Source organism: Rhinolophus hipposideros (genome assembly GCF_964194185.1).
Source record: "Rhinolophus hipposideros genome assembly, chromosome: 19".
Taxonomy (NCBI): Eukaryota; Metazoa; Chordata; class Mammalia; order Chiroptera; family Rhinolophidae; genus Rhinolophus; species Rhinolophus hipposideros.
This window is the reverse complement of record NC_138065.1, coordinates 26563068-26581302: the sequence shown is the minus strand read 5'-3', so window position 1 is coordinate 26581302 and position 18235 is coordinate 26563068. Positions and strand designations below refer to the sequence as shown.

Below are 18235 nucleotides of genomic sequence, written 5' to 3'. Positions count from 1 at the left end.
ATAATACTAAAAATAGAAATAAAAAAAATGAAAGTAGTAAAACAGTGAGGAACTCATACCTTCTGCCTGCTCAGTAGAAGCAAAAGAAGTTTAATTTGCCAAGAGAAGCTTTTTGCAAGCTGACATAATATTTAGCATGACACTTCCTCTCACCTGCCCACCTTTTGTCTTCCTGTGTTTGTATAGTTATATGATGATATGAAGCGGCCTGTGGAATTGAAAAAAGCAGCTAAAGAAATGTCAAAATCCTGGCCCTAGCTGAGAAATTGAAAGAAATTTCCACGCTGAAGAGTATAAAATATATCTGCAATGATTTGGTTTGGTTTGCAAAAAAAGTGGATATCATTTTAGTAATTACTTTCATGGTTAATTGTTAAATCATCAGAGAATAGTGTTTTTCTTATCGTTATGATTTATAATCAAATGGTGAGCATTCACTTTATTTGAATTGTTTTTGTTTTTTATTAATAAGGTTAAGGCTGAACTAATGTACATGAGGGCTCCTGACCCTAACGCTAGCCCCCTCTTCTCACAAGGTGCTTCCTGTCATTTAGATGTTATATGCTTATTGATTGGCCTCATTGGGAGTACTTTACTCCCCTTCAAATGTCTCTGGAGTAGGTGTCAACTTGTAATGTTGGAGATATGATAACACAATGACGCATTTACCCAATGGATACACAACCCAGAGTGCAGGACTTAAAACTTGCACCACTGAAAGAATAGGAAAGGGGAGGGGTAGGATTAGGGTGAGTTGTATACTGTGTTTCCCTGAAAATAAGACCTAGCCAGACAATCAGCTCCAATGCATCTTTTGGAGCAAAAATTATATTAAAATTATATTATATTATATTAACTTTTGCTCCAAAATACACATTAGACCTGATTGTCCAGGTGGTCTTATTTTCAGGGAAACATGGTATCTCACATCTTAGCTCAACCCAACCCTAACTCTTCTTCCAAAGTCCGTTTACATCTGGTTTCTCCTTCCTGGACTTTATCTTTCCCACAGGTACCAGCGGTTTTTATCTGACTATGATGAGCTCTCAGGTTGGATAAAGGAGAAGACTGCTCTGATTAATGCTGATGAACTACCAACAGATGTGGCTGGTGGGGAAGCCCTACTGGACAGGCATCAGCAACATAAGGTAGAGAGAAAAGACCTTCCCAGCAGGAGGAAAAAGGAGGTGCCAAGAATGCCAGAATATTTCTTGCTGCATTTTAAGACATCTTGTCTTGTGGCCATAGCATGAAATTGACTCGTATGATGATCGATTTCAATCTGCTGATGAGACTGGTCAAGCCTTGCTGGATGCCAATCATGAAGCCTCTCATGAAGTTCAGGAAAAGGTAATTAGTTTAACAGAATTTGTGAAATTTTGATACATATTTAGCCCTTGATTAATCTCATAATGATATGATAATCTCTGAATGGGAAGAGGATAGACATCATACAAATATTTTAGTAATATGAACCCAACTTTCACAGTACTTCCTATTGCTTTAGCTAAATAGAGTCATTTGAAATTCTCAGATGAGATCAGGTATGTTCAGGTTAATATGTCTGTAAATGGGATCAAATATACAGTGATGGAACTGACTCTGGGTGGTGAACACACAATGTGATATATAGATGATGTGTTATGGAATTGTACACTTGAAACCTATGTAATTTTACTAACTATTGTCACCCCAATAAACTTTAATGTAAAAAAAGAAAGAAACAGAACTAAGATGAAAGAAGGGAAGGAAGGAAGGAAGGAAGGAAGGAAGGAAGGAAGGAAGGAAGGAAGGAAGGAAGGAAGGAAGGAAGGAAGGAATTCTCAGGACATGATGTGTGCTGCTTCCTTACCTCTGAATATTTATTTCATCAACCTAACTTCTACCTAATTTGAAACCTCCATACCACCTTGCCTTGTCACATATGCTGTTTTATCACTTCCTATGCTCATCTCTAGATTGTGAATTCTAGATTGTGAGAACTGTACCTTATTCATATTTGGGTTTCCTAAGGTGCCTAGCACAGTGCCTGGCACCTGTACCTTTACTTCTCTCCTCTATACAATCTTAAATCAAACTGATTCTCCTCTTTCTGTGTTTTTTTGAATTCACATTAATTGGGGGAAGCTTCAAACACTCTGAATTCCACTGAATGAAGAATCAGGTTTGCCATCATCCTAATCTTTTGGATCACATGGGCTCACCTCAACACCTTGACCCTTGTGAGATATTTTGGTCCAGTCACAGTCATAAGAATTCCTTAGGATGATTAAAATTTGCAGGCTTCTTTGAATTTCATTAGATGACAAGCAAAGCCTCCAATACTGTGTGATGGATAAGGTTGAGATAAACGTATTTTTAATTCCCCCAGTACTCTACAGGAACATTATAATATGGATTTTATTATTAACAATTTTCTGCCAAAGGAATAGTAGGATCCTAAGTTCTTAAACACCTACCTATTATTCTAGGATTCTGAGAATTTGTGCTGCTTTTTTGATGGACTTAACACAGCAGTTGTGATAATAAGCATGAATTTCTTGGGTAGGTGCTTGGGAAAAAACAGGCTTTTTGTGGGTTTAATAATGTCATTTTTCTCTTTTCTTGATGGTTCTTATTAGATTTCAGAATAAAATACTAACTTCTGAGTCTGATAATTTAAGTACTCTATGAAGTTAAAATTCATAAGATGTCCACTTTTTTTAAGCTCTGCACTTTTCCATGGAGCACTTTGTGTACTCTAACAATTACTTGGAGTAATTACTTGCTTGTGGCATTATGTGCTCCCATAAACCTAAGTCCCACCCCGACCCTTTTTATCTGTTTGGTATATATACTTCCCATACTTCTACTCCCTGACTCTTCCAATAGAATTAATCTTTTCTTGTTTGTTTATACATATTAAATGTGTTGTACCTGTGTCATGGCATTTATGCCATTTTTCCTATACTACAATTATTCACTTAGATGTTAGAGCATTAAGAGAAAAACCCATTTCCTATTCATCTTTGTATTCTTCAAAAGTCCTTTCATTTATCAGATGCTCAGTCATATAGAATAAGATAAATTGACTAAATATCTTCCTCTTTAATTTTTTTTCCTTTCCAAAGATGGCAATACTTGACAACAACTGGGATGCCCTGCTGGAACTGTGGGCCAAGCATCAGCATCAGTATGAGCAATGCTTGAACTTGCACCTCTTCTACCGTGACAGTGAGCAAGTGGACAATTGGATGAGTAGACAAGAGGTAACAGGAGGGGTTGAACAGGGTCTGGAAACCATTTCTCCACTCTTTGTCTACCACCATGACTAATGGTGGTTAATCAACACCCTTAAAACCACTCCTATTGTCCTAAGCTTGTCCCAGGAACTGGAGAGTGAACTCCATACAAAGAGAAGAAAAGATTGACCCTCTCTATAAAGCTCCTACATTTCCTTATGGGAAAAAAAAAAACCTAAATACATAGCAGAGAGGCTTTAACCTTAACTGAATATGAGGAAATATTATCAAATTTCTAGGGGATCAGGAAGAAAAAATTGTGATGAGTCAGGCAGGGTTAACCAGAGATTTCTGGTGAAGGTGAGTGGTCCTCTTGAGGCAGCTTTGAAAGCTCAGAATAGTGCTTAGATCAGTTGGGAGAATTCTATGTGCATGGACTTAGAGAAAAAGGTGATAAAGCATTAGGAATTCTAAAGCTCCTGCTGCATGAGGTTAGTCTCTACTTTCTATACTGCTTTGTGATAATTCCCACTTTGGTCTCCATCTCCCTCACATCCTTCCTTAGTCCTTGTCTCAGAGATACTCCAAAGGGAATGTTTCTCACCAATGAGGCACAGCTAATGTGTCTTTCTGTCTTCTACAGGCCTTCCTGGAAAACAAGGACCTGGGAAACTCCCTGGGGGGTGTAGAAGCACTTCTTCAGAAGCATGATGACTTTGAAGAAGCCTTCACTGCCCAGGAGGAGAAGATCACAGTAAGAAATGGGCCCTGGTTTGGGCGTTGGCTTCATGCTTGTATATATCATCTCATTCAACATCTATCGTTAGACTCACTCTTCCATCAGACATAACAGGAGGATTATTCTTAAGAGAAAACATCTAGGAAAACAATAATACCCATTTTATCAACATATTTCTTGCTTCCAAAAGCTTATTTTGAATGTTTTCAATATTTCATGCCATTTATATTTTTGATGAAATGCTTATCTTTTTTCTTCAGTATAAATAGAAACTATTGGATCCACATTTGATATAGAATTATTACTTAAAAATTTGAAATTTATTATTTTTTAAGTTTTCCTCTCTAGTAATATCTCTATTTAGTTTTCTCTATCAATATTTAGATATCTAAGTAATATCTATTTCCTTTATAAGCATATCTTTGTGCTTCTCATCTAATACTACTACAGTTTTACTATTAACCTTAAGTTACAAGGTCCCAGTAAAAACGGTCTATGTATAAACAAGGTTCAAAGAATTGTAAGAAAAAAATTATGGGTCCAATATATTAAATGTCTTTGGCTGTCTTCTAGGATAGTGTTAGTTTAAACTCACACACATGTACACACACCATCACCACTGCAACAACAAAAATAACAATCAAATTCCAAGTCTTCCCTGTTAATCTTCAGTCAATACAGAGCTTAATATGATCCTTTATTAATCCATATGCTTGTTTCATTGATTCTCATTGGTAAAAGCTAATGGTGTAAAATAATTTTATTGTTTATAAAGTGTTATCATTCATTTTAGGTCATTTTCCTATTTCTAATCAATTAAGCCATGTTTAGCTCTAGTAATTTGGGGGTTCATAAATGAATATGAGTAAAAATTTACTTGTACAATTTTTTACTTCTGTCTTCATATAAATATAGATGTAAATATAAATACATGTGAGAGATTTTAGATAGCTAGCTAGATAGAGAAGTAGATAGATTAGCCACTGGACATGGCTATTTCAATAGTGCTTGCACTTGAAGATTTAAGAATAGATCAAATGTTCACCTTGTGGTGACATCATAATTCATTTACTATAACCTAGATTTTGAAAATATTGTGGCATGCTTGGTGTGCTCTGAGCTTTTTGGGTTGCTCCAGGTTCAGCACTTGTGCCAAATCTGAATCTACATTAACCTGGTGAATACCACTCACTCCACCCTAGTGAATCCATGAAACCCTGCCCCACACATCTTGCACATCACTAGAGGCTTTTTCAGCAGGCAGCTGGTATTGGCCCATGCTGCAGTATTTCTTATCTCTCAGGGGTCTGCAGGCCCCAGGTGGGTGACAGCTGGTCTGGGTGTTCCCTAAACCTTTTGCTGAGTGAATCTGAATTTGCATTAACCTGGTGGATACCACTCACCCCAACATGGTGACTTTCTGAGACCCTGCCTCCTCTAACTCCTTTACAACCCAAGGCTCTTTCAGCAGCTAAGCCTTACAGGCAGCCATCAGGCAGCAGCAGGACTCCAGGTGCACTCAGCCATTTGCTGAGCTGCCTTAAGCCTGACACTGGTGGTGGCCAGCCTGGGTTTGCAGTGTGGCTTCTCTCACACAGCTTCAGGTCCCGTATAGGCAGCAAGAAACTGTGAATTGCTTTGTAGCTCCTACCAGGTAGCCCCAGACATATCAAGGGGACAACTGACCTTGGCCTGCATGAGAGCCCCTCCTAAGAAGCCTAAAAACTAACACACTGGTTGGCCAGTTTTAGACCACAACTAGCACCATCTGATTCAGCACCACAAGTGGCGCACTACAAAGGGTGGTCTCCACAAGAACCAAATCCTGCTGGGGTATAGTCCCCTCTACAAAATCAACCTCTGCACAGTAGCTTATATGCTATGGACATGAATAATCCTTACAACCAGTCATCCAGAAGTCACCCACTGATATGCCAACACCAATCAAGGTTCAACTGTAACACAAGGGCACGGACAACCCACAGAAGGGACACTCCTGGAGCATCTGGCTCAGGTGACCATGGAGGCTGTGTCTCTGGCCCCACAGGACACATACTACAAAAGCCACCCTGCCAAGACTGAGATACATAGCAGATTTATCTAATACATAAAAACAAACACAGAGGGGCAGCTAAAGTAAAGAAACAAAGAAACATGTCCCAAATGAAAGTAAAGGAGAATACTTCAGAAAAAGAACTAAACGAAATGGAGGCAAGCAATCTGCCATATACAGACTTCGAATCACAGGTTATAAGAATGCTCAAGGAACATAGTGGAATAGTACATGAACTAAGTGAGAACTTCAACAAAGAGATAGTAAGCATATAAATGGACATAGAAAGCATGGAAAGGAACCAGCCAAAAATAAAGTATACAATAACTGAAATGAAGAATGCACAAGAAGGAATTGCTAACAGACTAGATAAGGCACAGAACTAAATCAGTGATTTGGCAGACAAGGTAACAGAAAAAAACCCAACTAGACCAGCAAAAAGAAAACAAAATAATTAAAAAATAATAATAGCTTAACGGACCTATGAGACAACATCAAATGTAACAACACTCACATCATAGGGGTACCAGAAAAAGAGAAAGAGCATGGGATTCAGAAGCTATTTGAAGAAATATTGGTTGAAAACTTTCCTAACCTGGTGAAGGAAATAGATATAAAAGTCCAGGAATCACAGAGGATCCCACACAAGATGAAACAAAAGAGGCTCAAAGAAGACATATAATAATCAAAATAACAAAGTTTAAAGACAAAGAGAGAATCTTAAAAGCAGCAAGAGAAAGTCAGTTAGTTACCTACAAGGCAGCTTCCATAAGACTGTTAGCTGAGTTCCGGTCAGGTCAAGATGACAGAGTAGGTAAATGCTGTGCTCACCTCCTTTTGGGACCACATTAATTAAAAATAAACTACAGAAAAACCATCATTGAAAATCACCTGAAGTCTAGCTAAATCAAAACCGTACAACTACTGATATACAAAAGGAACCACCTCAAGACTAGTAGGATGGGCAGAGACATGAAACAGGCTGGTCCTACACGCATATGTGATCATTAAAAATTGGGAGGGATATCTCAGCTGCGGACGTTCCCCCCACCCAGGGGAGGGGTCCCAGGTTCACACCAGGCTCCCCAGCCCAGGGTTCCAGTGCCAACGAGGGATGAAAACCAGCAGAGATTGTGCCTGGCTGAATCAGAGGGTGGCTGCAATCCTGGGTGCTCCTATTAAAAGGCCTTCACACAGACTTGCTCACTGATGGACTCACTGGCTCTGAGTTCCAGGACTGGGGAAGCAGCTCAAGAGGCACTAGGGACTTACGGGGAGGAACTGAGTTATATTGCTTCAGGGCAAGGGCTAAAGGGCCAGCTTTCTCCTGGAAGGAGGAGCTGGGGGAAGCCATTGTTTCTTTGTTGAACCCTGCCCTTTGTTGAACTGTTTCTGCATGCAGGAGCATGCAGAAAGAAGAAGATGCCATATCTGAGCTTCTGTCAAACTATTAATAGCTATCACCTTTCATCTGCCCCACCCTATTTGTTCCCTGAGACCTTGTCCCACCCAACTTTTAGGCACAATGAAGCTACTTCCAGTGACTTTTTCATATAAACAACCTACCTTAGCTCAGACTTTCATAAAATTTCTCGAAGGTACTAAAAGCCCAAAGAAGCAGCATTTGACTTCAGCAAGTTCCATATCTCTGGGTGAGCAGCCCTAAACACTAGCGACAACCAGCCTTGGTTCACAGCCTCTTGAGTCACCTCCAAGTCCAGTGTGAGTGGTGGATCTTGCAGATTGCTTTGTGGCTCATAACAGCAGGCCCAGGGCAAGATATAGGCTACGGTTAAACTTGGCATGCAGGAAGTCTGTTCCCAGAAAGCCCCATGACTGGTACGACTGATGGCCAGCTTCAAACCAAGCCAAAGCATCACCTAGCTGCCTCCAAGGACAACACACCCAGAGGGCAGACAACAGAGCCCCAATGAAGCAAACACTGCTCAATAGGATCAGCCCTTGCACCACAGCTCATCCACTGTGTTTAGAGCCAGTTCTCATAACCAATCAGCCTAAGGGTCTATTTCTCCTATTGACATGCAAAGAAAATCCAAGGCTCAACTACACACAACCCACACAAGGGACATACCTGAAGCACCTGGCTATGGTGACCAAAGAGTCTGTACTACTGAGTTCCACAGGACACCAACTACATAAGACCTCTCTACTAAGATCAGGAGGCATAGCAGCTTTACCCAATACATAGACAAAAACACAGCCAAAATAGGGAGACAAAGAAACATATCCCAAATAAAAGAACACAGCAAAGCTCCAGAAAAAGAACTAAACAAAATGGAGACAAGCAATCTATCAGATGCAGAGTTCCAAACTCTAGTTCCAAGGATGCTCAATGGTCTAGGGAGAACTTTAACAAAAAGATAGGAAACATAAAAATGGAGATAGGAACATAAAAAAGAACCAGTCAGAAATGAAGAATACAATAACTGAAATAAAGATACATTAGAGGGAATCAACAGTAGATTAGAAAAAACAGGATTGAATCAGAGATTTAGAAGATAAGGTAGCAGAGAACAACCAATCAGAACAGCAAAAAGATAAAAGAATCCAACAAAATGAGGGTAATATAAGGGACCTCTGGGACAACATCAAGTGTACTAACATTCGCATCATAAGGGTGCCGGAAGGAAAAGAGAAAGAGCAAAGAATTGAAAACTTATATGAAGAAATAATGACTGAAAGCTTCCCTAACCTGGTGAAGGAACTAGATATACAAGCCCAGAAAGTGCATAAGGTCTGAAACAGGATGAACCCAAAGAGGCTCCAACCAAGACACATCATAATTAAATTGCCAAAATTTAAAGACAAAAAGAGACTATTAAAAACAGCAAGAAAAAAGCAGTTAGTTAACTACAAGAGAACTGCTATAAAACTATCTGATGATTTCTCAACAGAAATTTTGCAGACCAGAAAGGAGTGGTAGGAAGTATTCAAAGTGATAAAAAGTTAAGACCTGCAACCAAGATGACTCTACCAGCAAAGCTATCATTTAAAGACAAAGGACAGAAAAAGAGCTTCCCAGACATGAAAAGGCAAAAGGAGTTCATCATCACCAAACCTGTGTTACAAGGAATCCTAGAAGGACTTTTTTTAAGACAATAAACAAAAAAGGAAATAATATCCAAAATATGCATAATAAAATGGCAACAATTACAGATCTATCAACAATTACTTTAAATTCAAATGGATTAAATGCTCCAATCAAAAGATTGGGTGGCTAAATGGATAAGAAAGCAAGACCCTTACATATGCTGCCTTGAGAAACTCACTTTAGACCAAAAGGCACCCACAGATAGAAAGTAAAGGGATGAGAAAAAGATATTTCATTAAAATGGAAAAAAAAGCTGAGGTGGCAATACTTATAGAAGACAACATAGACTTTAAAATAAAGGCTATAGAAATGCCGTGCTTACCTTCTCTCACAAAATTACAACTAAACTACAAAACAACCATCATTGAGAATCACATAAAATCTCGCTGAACCAAAGCCCTACAACTAAGGATATGCAGAAGAAGCCACCTCAAGACTGGTTGGAGGGGCAGAGATGCCGAACAGACTGATACCACACCCACTTGTGACCATTAAAGATCAGGAGGGATATTTTGTCAGTGAAGGTCCCCTCCACCCGCTAGAGGAGCAAGAGATCCCAGCCCCACCCCAGCCCAGGGTTCCAGTGCCGGGGAGAGAATTCTCCATAATTTCTGGTTTGAAAACAAATGGAGATTGTGACTGAGTGAGACAGAGGGCAGCTGCACTCCAAATACTCCTCTTAAAGGCACCATGCATGGACTTACCCACCAATGGAATCACTACCTCTGAACTCCAGCACTGGGAAGCAGCTGTAAAGGTAGTAGAGACATATGGGAGGGCAGGGTAACTGAATTGTTTGAGATATTTAGGATGGGTTTAAAGAGGCAGCTTTTGCCTGGACAGAGAAGCTGGTGGAGGCCATTGTTTCTTTGTTGATCCTTCCACTTTCCCGGCATTTGGATACAGGTGACCACCATATCTGAGTCTCTACCATTTGTTCACCGCAATTCGAGACCCCACCCCACCCAACTTTCGGACACACCCAAGCCACTTCCATTGGCTTTTTCATACAAATTGCCTGATTTAGCTCATGCTGCAGACTCTTCTAGGGTCTCTCAGAGGGTGACAGAACCCAGACGAGCAGTATCTGTCTTGAGTGTGTCTTGTACCTCTGGCTGAGTAGCCCTAAGCTCAGCACTAGTGGCAGCCAGCCTTGGTTTGAGGCTTGGCCTCTGAAGGCACATAAGCAGCATGTGTGGCAGCCATCTGCAAATTTCTTTGTGGCTCCTGGCAGGTGACCCCCAGGTGGGGCACAGGCTCGGGCTTAACTTAATCTACAGTGGATCCCCTCCAACATAGTCCTGGTGCTGGCACCCCCATTGGACAGCTTCAAAATTAGCTGGAACATCATTCAGCCACCTCCAAGAATGACACACCCAAGGGGTGGTATAGACAGGCACCAGAGTCCTGCTGAGGCAGATCCTGCTCTGTAGAGTCAGCTCCTGACAACAACTGTTCTACTGTAGTCAAGGCCAGTCCTCCCAACCAGTGACCCCAAGGGTCTATCCCTCCCATTGATGTGCATTTATCTTCAAGGCTCAACTACAAGAGAAGGGCACACACAGTCCACATAAGGGACACACCTGGAGTGTATGGCTCAGGAGACCAGAAACACTGTGTCACTGAACCCCACAGCACCCTACTATATAAGGCCACTCTACTAAGACTGGAAGACATAGCAGCTCTACCTCATTCATAGAAACAAACACAGGGAAGCTGCCAAAATGGGGAGACAAAGAAACATGTCCAAATAAAAGAACAGAACAAAGTTCCAGAAAAAGAACTCAACAAAACAGAGACAAGCAATCTATCAGACACAGAGTTCCAAACACTGGTTATAAGGATGCTTACCGATCTCAGGGAAAACTTGAACAAAGAAATAAGAAACATAAAAATGGAGATAGAAATCATGAAAAAGAACCAGTCAGAAATAAAGAATACAACAATGGAAATGAAGAATATATTACAGGAATCAACAGTAAATTAGATGAAGCAGAGGATCAGAACAGCGATGTAGAAGATAAGGTAGCAGAAATCACCCAACCAGAACAGCAAAAAGAAAAAAGAATCCAAATAATTGAGGCAAGTTTAAGGGGTCTCTGGGACAACATCAAGTGTACCAACATTCACATTATAGTGGTACCAGAAGGAGAAGAGGGAGAGCAAAGAATTGAAAACTATTTGAAGAAATAATGACAGAAAACTTACCTAACCTTGTGAAGGAAATAGATATACAAGCTAAGGTAGCACAGCGAGTCCCTAACAAGATGAACCCAAAGAGGCACTCACCGAGACACATCATAATTCAAATGCCAAAGGTTAAAGACAAAGAGAATCTTAAAAGCAGCAAGAGAAAAGCAGTTAGTTACCTACAAGTGATAAGACTGGCAGCTGATTTCGCAACAGAAATTTTGCAGGCCAGAAGGCATTGGCAGCCAATATGCAAAGTGATGAAAAGTAAAGACTTACAACCAAGATTACTCTACCCAACAAAGCTATCAATTAGAATTAAAGGGCAGATAAAGAGCTTCCCAGACAAGAAAAATCCAAAGGAGTTCATCACCACCAAACCAATATTACAAGGATCTTAGGGGGACCTATTTAAGATGGGGGGGTTAGGGGTGAGTGAAAGAAGGAAAGGATTGAGAATTGTAAATTGGTTGTTACACAGTTGTCATGGGATGTAAGGCATAGCACAAGAAACATAGTCAATAATATTATAATATCTATATATGGTGCCAGACAGATATTAGATCTATCAGGGTGATAGATGAGAATGGGGTTGGGGTCAGGGTGAAAAAGGTGAAGGCATTAAGAAATACAAATTGGTAGTTGTTGAAAGGGGGGGAGATCAATTATATTGTGATAGCATGGCACAGTGTCAGATGGTTGCTGGACTTATTGTGGTGATCACTTCTTTAGTATAGGGAACAAAATCAATAATGTGGTAATAACACTATACAGGCCTAGGTGGGTACTGTTGAATAACTATGATGTCCATGTGAAGCTAATATAATATTGTATGAAGTCCGACAATTAAGTTCACGAACTCATACTAGACAAATTGCTACATACCTCATTGCTGAATATCACTATGAGAAGCTATGCACTAATACTAGTGTCAAGTGCACCCTTCAAAGCAATTTTGGAACTCATTTTCTGGACTGGCCATCAGAACTGTCGTTGCATTACCCTTGATGTCCTGAATGTCATCAAAATGTCTTCCTTTTAATATTTCCTTTATCTTCACGTAAAGAAAGAAGTCATTGCAAGCCATATGAAGTAAGTAGGGAGGGTGTCTGATACAATTATTTTTTTACTGGCTAAAAATTCCCTCACAGACAGTGCCGTATGAGGTTGTGCATTTTCGTTATAAAAGAGACATGAATTGTTGGCAAGAAGTTCAGGTCATCTAACTTTTTCATGCAGCCTTTTCAGCACTTCCAAATAGTAAACTTGTTTGACTGTTTGTCCAGTTGGTACAAATTCATAATGAATAATCCCTATATCAAAAAAGGTTAGCTGCGTAATACTCCATTGTATAAATGTACCACAGTTTCTTAATCCAGTCATCTACCGATGGGCATTTCGGTTGTTTCCATATCTTGGTTATTGTGTAAAGTGCTGCAATAAACATAGGAGTGCATACTGATTTTTGAATTGGAGTTTTGGATTTCTCCGGGTAGATGCCTAGGAGTGGAATTACTGGATCATAGGGTAGTTCCATTTTCAGATTCCTGAGATACCTCCATACTGTTTTCCATAGTATTACGCAGCCATAAAGAAGAAAGAAATCTTATCATTTGCAACAACATGGATGGATCTAGAGAACATTATGTTAAGTGAAATAAGTCAGAAAGAGAAAGACAAGTACCATATGATCTCACTTATATGCGGAATCTAAAGAAAAGAATAAGTGAATGAACTAATCAGAGACAGTTTTGAGGACACAAAGAAAAAACAGAGAGTTGTTAGATGGGTGGGGGGGGGTTGGGGATAAGAGGAAAGATGAAGGGATTAGGAAGCAGCTGGTAACCACAAGATGGCCTCAGGGTTTTTTGAAAATTAATTTGGGGAACTTATTCAATAATGTTGTAAAGATTTTGTTGGGTATCAGATGGACATGCATCCTATTTGGGAGACCACCTCAGAGATAATGTGGATGCCTGATCATGGCATTGTACACCAGAAGCTAAACATTGGTGAATGCCAACTGTAATTTTGTATGTGTGGTGTGGTGGCTCGGTGTGAGGTCGAGGGGATGGTGTGTGGGGGAGGGGTTTCACAGTGTGAGGGATGTGGATGATGAACGTCTAAGTATTACCTTGTCTTGTATACCTGAAACTAATAAAAAAAAAAAAGAAAGGTTAGCAACATCGCTGCAACAAGTTCTCAAACTTAATTATCAGACCTTTATATTTTTATTTTTATTTTAATAAAATTTTTATTTTAATAAAAAATCTTTTAAAAAACCAAAAATAAATATATAAATGAATAAACAAAAAGAACTGGAAAAAATAAAACAAAGGCTATAACAAGAGACAAAGAAGGATCCAGGGATCATATCTCAGTATTTATCTGAAGAAACCCAAAACATCAATTCAAGGGGATGAGTGCATCCATATGCTCATTGCAGCATTACTAATAATGGCCAGATGTAGAGGCAGCCTGAGTGTCCATTAATGGATAAATGGTTAAAGAATAGGTGGCACATATGTACAATGAAATATTGCTTGGCTGTGGATGGAAATGTGTTCTTACCATCTGGGGTAGCATGGGTGGACTTAGAGGGTATTGTGCTGAGTGGAGTATGTTAGACAGAGAAAGACAGATGCAATATAATTCCACTTATATGTGGAATCTAAAGAACAAAATAAACAAAACAGAAACCAGCTCGTAGATATGAAGAACATTTTGATGGTTGCCAGATGGAAGTGGGGATGGAGGTTAGTGAAAAAGGGGAAGGGATTAAGAAATACAAATTGGTACTAACAAAATAGTCATGGGAATGTAAGGTAAAGCATAGAGAATACAGTCAATAATGTGGTAATACCTATGCATAGTGCCAGGTGGGTACTAGACTAGTCAGGGGGATCACTTCTTAAATTATGTAAATGTCTAACCACTATGCTGTATATCTGAAATTAATATAAAATTATATTGAACATCAAAATAAATAAAGTGTAAAAAGAGCTAACAAGAACAGTAATAAAACAAAAAAAAAGTTAAATATTCAAAAAAAAAAAGAAAGAAAGTAAGACTGTCAGCACATTTCTCATCAGAAACCTTGCAAACCAGAAGGATGGGCGTCAAATATTTAAAGTGATGAAAGCAGAGTATTCTACCCAGCAAAGATATAATCTAAAATGGAAAAAGAGATAAATAGCTTCCCAAAAAGAAAAAGCTAATGGAATTTATCATCGCCAAATAGTATTACAAGAAATGTTAAAAGGACTTCTTTATTAAGAAGAAGAAAAGAGGTCAAAAATATAAGTAATAAAATAGCAATAACTATATATCTATCAACAATTACTTTAAATCTAATAAAAAAAAACATATGGTGGCTGAAAGAATAAGAAAACAAGACCCATACATATGCAGCCTACAAGACACCCACTTTTTGTCAAAGATACACACAGTGAAAGTAAAGAAATGGAAAAAGACATTTCATGAAAATGGAAACAAACAAAAAGCTAGGGTAGCAAAACATATCAGAGAAAATTGACTTCAAATTAAAGGCGATAATAAGAAACAAAGAAGGACATTGCATAATGATAAAGGGGAAAATCCAACAAGAGGATAAAACCCTTGTAAATGTTTATGCACCCAACATAGGAGCACCTGAATGTATAAAGCAAATATTGACCAATATAAAGGGAGAGCTTGACAGTAATACAAGTGCTGACAATTAAGTTTGAGAACTTGTTGCAACGATGTTGCTAAGATTTTTTGATATCAGAGGGATTATTCATTATGAATTTGTACCAACTGGACAAACAGTTAACCAAGTTTACTAATTGAAAGTGCTGAAAAGGTTGCATGAAAAAGTTAGATGACCTGAACTGTTTGCCAACAATTGATGTCTCTTTCATCACGACAATGCACAAGCTCACACGGCACTGACTGTGAGAAAATTTTTAGCTACTAAACAAATTTAGTGGGACACCCTCCCTACTCACCTGATCTGACCCCCAGTGATTTCTTCCTTTATCCAAAGATAAAGGAAATATTGAAAGGAAGACATTTTGATGACATTCAAGATATCAAGGGTAATACAACAACATCTTTGATGGCCATTCCAGAAAGAGTTCCAAAATTGCTTTGGAGGATGGACTAGGTGTGGCATCCTTGCATAGCTTCCCAAGAAGAGTACTTCAAAGGTGACCATAGTAATATGTAGCAGTTTTTCTGGGAAGAGTTTGCGAACTTAATTGTCTGACCTTATACAATCATAGTTGGGGACTTTAACACCGCACTGACACCAATGGACAGATCTTCCAGACACAGAAACAACCATGAAACAGCCTTCAATGATACACTAGATCAGATGAATTTAATTGATACATTTTTTTCTTTTTAATTTATTGGAGTGACAATTCTTAGTAAAATTACATAGACTTCAGGTGTACAATTCTGTATTACATCATCTATAAATATCATTGTGTGTTCACTACCCAGAATCAGTTCTCCTTCCATCACCATATATTTGATCCCCCTTATCCTCATCTCCCACCCCCCACCCCTTCCCCTCAGGTAACCACTAAACTATTGTCTGTGTCTATGAATTTTTGTTTTTCATTTGTTTGTCTTCTTCTTTTGTTGTTGTTGGTTTATATACCAGATATCAGTGAAATTATATGGTTCTCTGCTTTTTCTGTCTGAATTATTTCGCTTAGCATAATAATATCAAGATCCATCCATGCTGTCATAAATTTCATCTTTTCTTAACACTGAATAGTATTCCATTGTGTATATATACCACAACTTCTTTATCCATTCATCTATCGAAGATCATTTTGGTTGTTTCCATGTCTTGGCCACCATAAACAAAGCTGCAATGAACATTGGAGTACACGTGTCTCTATAGAGAAATGTTTTCAGATTTTTTGGGTAGATACCCAGGAGAGCGATTGCTGGGTCATATGGTAATTCTATTCGTAATTTCTTGAGGAACCTCCACACGGCCTTCCATAATGGCTGCACCAGTCTGCATTCCCACCAACAGTGCATGAGGGTTCCTTTTTATCCACAGCCTCTCCAACACTTGTTATTATTTGTCTTGTCGAGGAAAGCCATTCTGACTGGGATGAGGTGATCTCATTGTGGTTTTCATTTGCATTTCTCTGATGATTAGTGATGTTGAGCATTTTTTCATATGTCTATTTGCCATTTGTATGTCCTCTTTGGAGAAATGTCTCTTCAGGTCATCTACCCATTTTTCAATTGGGTTGTTTGTTTTTTTGTTGTTGAGTTGCATCAGTTCCTTGCATATTTTGGATATTAGCCTCTCATCGGAGGCACTGCTTGCAAAAGTCTTCTCCCATTCAATGGTTACCTCTTTATTTTGTCGATGGTTTCTTTTGCTGTGCAGAAGCTTTTAAGTTTGATGTAGTCCCATTCATTTATTTTAGCTTTTACTTCCCTTGCCTTTGGAGTCAAATTCATAAAATGCTCTTTGAACCTAAGGTCCATAAGTTTAGTACCTATGTTTTCTTCTATGCAGTTTATTGTTTCAGATCTTATGCTTAAGTCTTTGATCCATTTTGAATTAACTTTGGTACAAGGTGACAGATAGCAGTCCAGTTTCATTTTTTGCATATGGTTTTCCAATTCTGGAAGCACCATATATTGAAGAGGCTGTCTTTGCTCCATTGTATTTTTTTTTGATTCTTTATCAAAAATTATCTGTCCATATTTTTGTGGTTTTATTACTGGGTTCTCAATTCTATTCCATTGGTCTATGTGTCTGTTTTTCTGCCAATACCATGCTGTTTTGATTATTGTTGTGCTGCAGTATAAGCTAAAGTCAGGGAGTGTGATACCTCCAGCACTGTTTTTTTCTTAGGACTGCTTTGGCTATTCGGGGTCTTTTGTGGTTCCAAAAAAATCTGATGATTTTTTGTGCTACTTCTTTAAAAAGTGCCATTGGGATTTTGCTGGGGATTGCATTAAATCTGTATATTGCTTTGGGTAATATGGCCATTTTAACTATGTTGATTCTTCCAATCCATGAGCACGGAATGTTTTTCCATTTCTATGTGTTTTCTTCAATTTCTTTTAAAAATGTCTTGTAGTTTTCAGCATATAGGTCTTTCACAACCTTGGTTAAATTTATTCCTAGGTAGTTTATTTATTCTTTTATCTGCAATAGTAAAAGAAATTGTTTTTATTTGTATTTTTTTTCTGATATTCCATTGCTAGTATATAGGAATGCAATAGACTTTTGTACGTTGATTTTGTAGCCAGCCACATTACTGTATTCATTGATTGTTTCTAATAGCTTTTTGGTGGAGTCTTTGGGGTTTTCTGTATACAGCATCATGTCATCTGCAAAGAGTGACAATTTAACTTCTTCATTCTCAATTTGGATGCCTTTGATTTCTTTCTCTTGCCTGATTGCTCTGGCGAGTACTTCCAACACTATGTTGAAAAGCAGAGGTGATAGGGGACAGCCCTGTCGTTTTCCTGAACATAAAGCAAAGGGCTTCCGTTTTTCACCATTAATTATGAGATTAGCTGAGGGCTTTTCATATATGGCCTTTATTATGTTGAGATATTTTCCTTCTATACCTATTGTATTAAGTGTTTTAATCATAAATGGATGTTGTATCTTGTCAAATGCTTTTTCTGCATCAATTGATATAATCATATGATTTTTGTCCTTTATTTTGTTTATGTGATGTATCACATTGATGGATTTCCAGATGTTGAACCATCCTTGTGCCCCATGGATGAACCCCACTTGGTCGTGATGAATAATCTTTTTAATGCATCATTGTATTCGATTTGCTAGAAATTTGTTTAAGATTTTTGCATCTGTATTCATCAGAGATATTGGTCTGTAGTTTTTCTGTGTGTGTGTGTTGTCCTTACCAGGTTGTGGTATCAGG

General features: G+C 38.6%; 1 protein-coding gene across 1 annotated transcript in view; it reads left to right on the top strand.

Moving 5' to 3' along the window:
• SPTA1 (spectrin alpha, erythrocytic 1) overlaps positions 1 to 18235 on the top strand; it is a gene marked incomplete at its 5' end in the record, with an annotated part of 119822 nt that overhangs the window by 19881 nt on the left and 81706 nt on the right. The window contains 4 exons of the mRNA XM_081025128.1: positions 1013 to 1148; positions 1249 to 1350; positions 3111 to 3248; positions 3865 to 3975. Coding sequence (XP_080881254.1) covers positions 1013 to 1148; positions 1249 to 1350; positions 3111 to 3248; positions 3865 to 3975 — 487 coding nt within the window. The remainder of the gene's footprint in view (positions 1 to 1012; positions 1149 to 1248; positions 1351 to 3110; positions 3249 to 3864; positions 3976 to 18235) is intronic.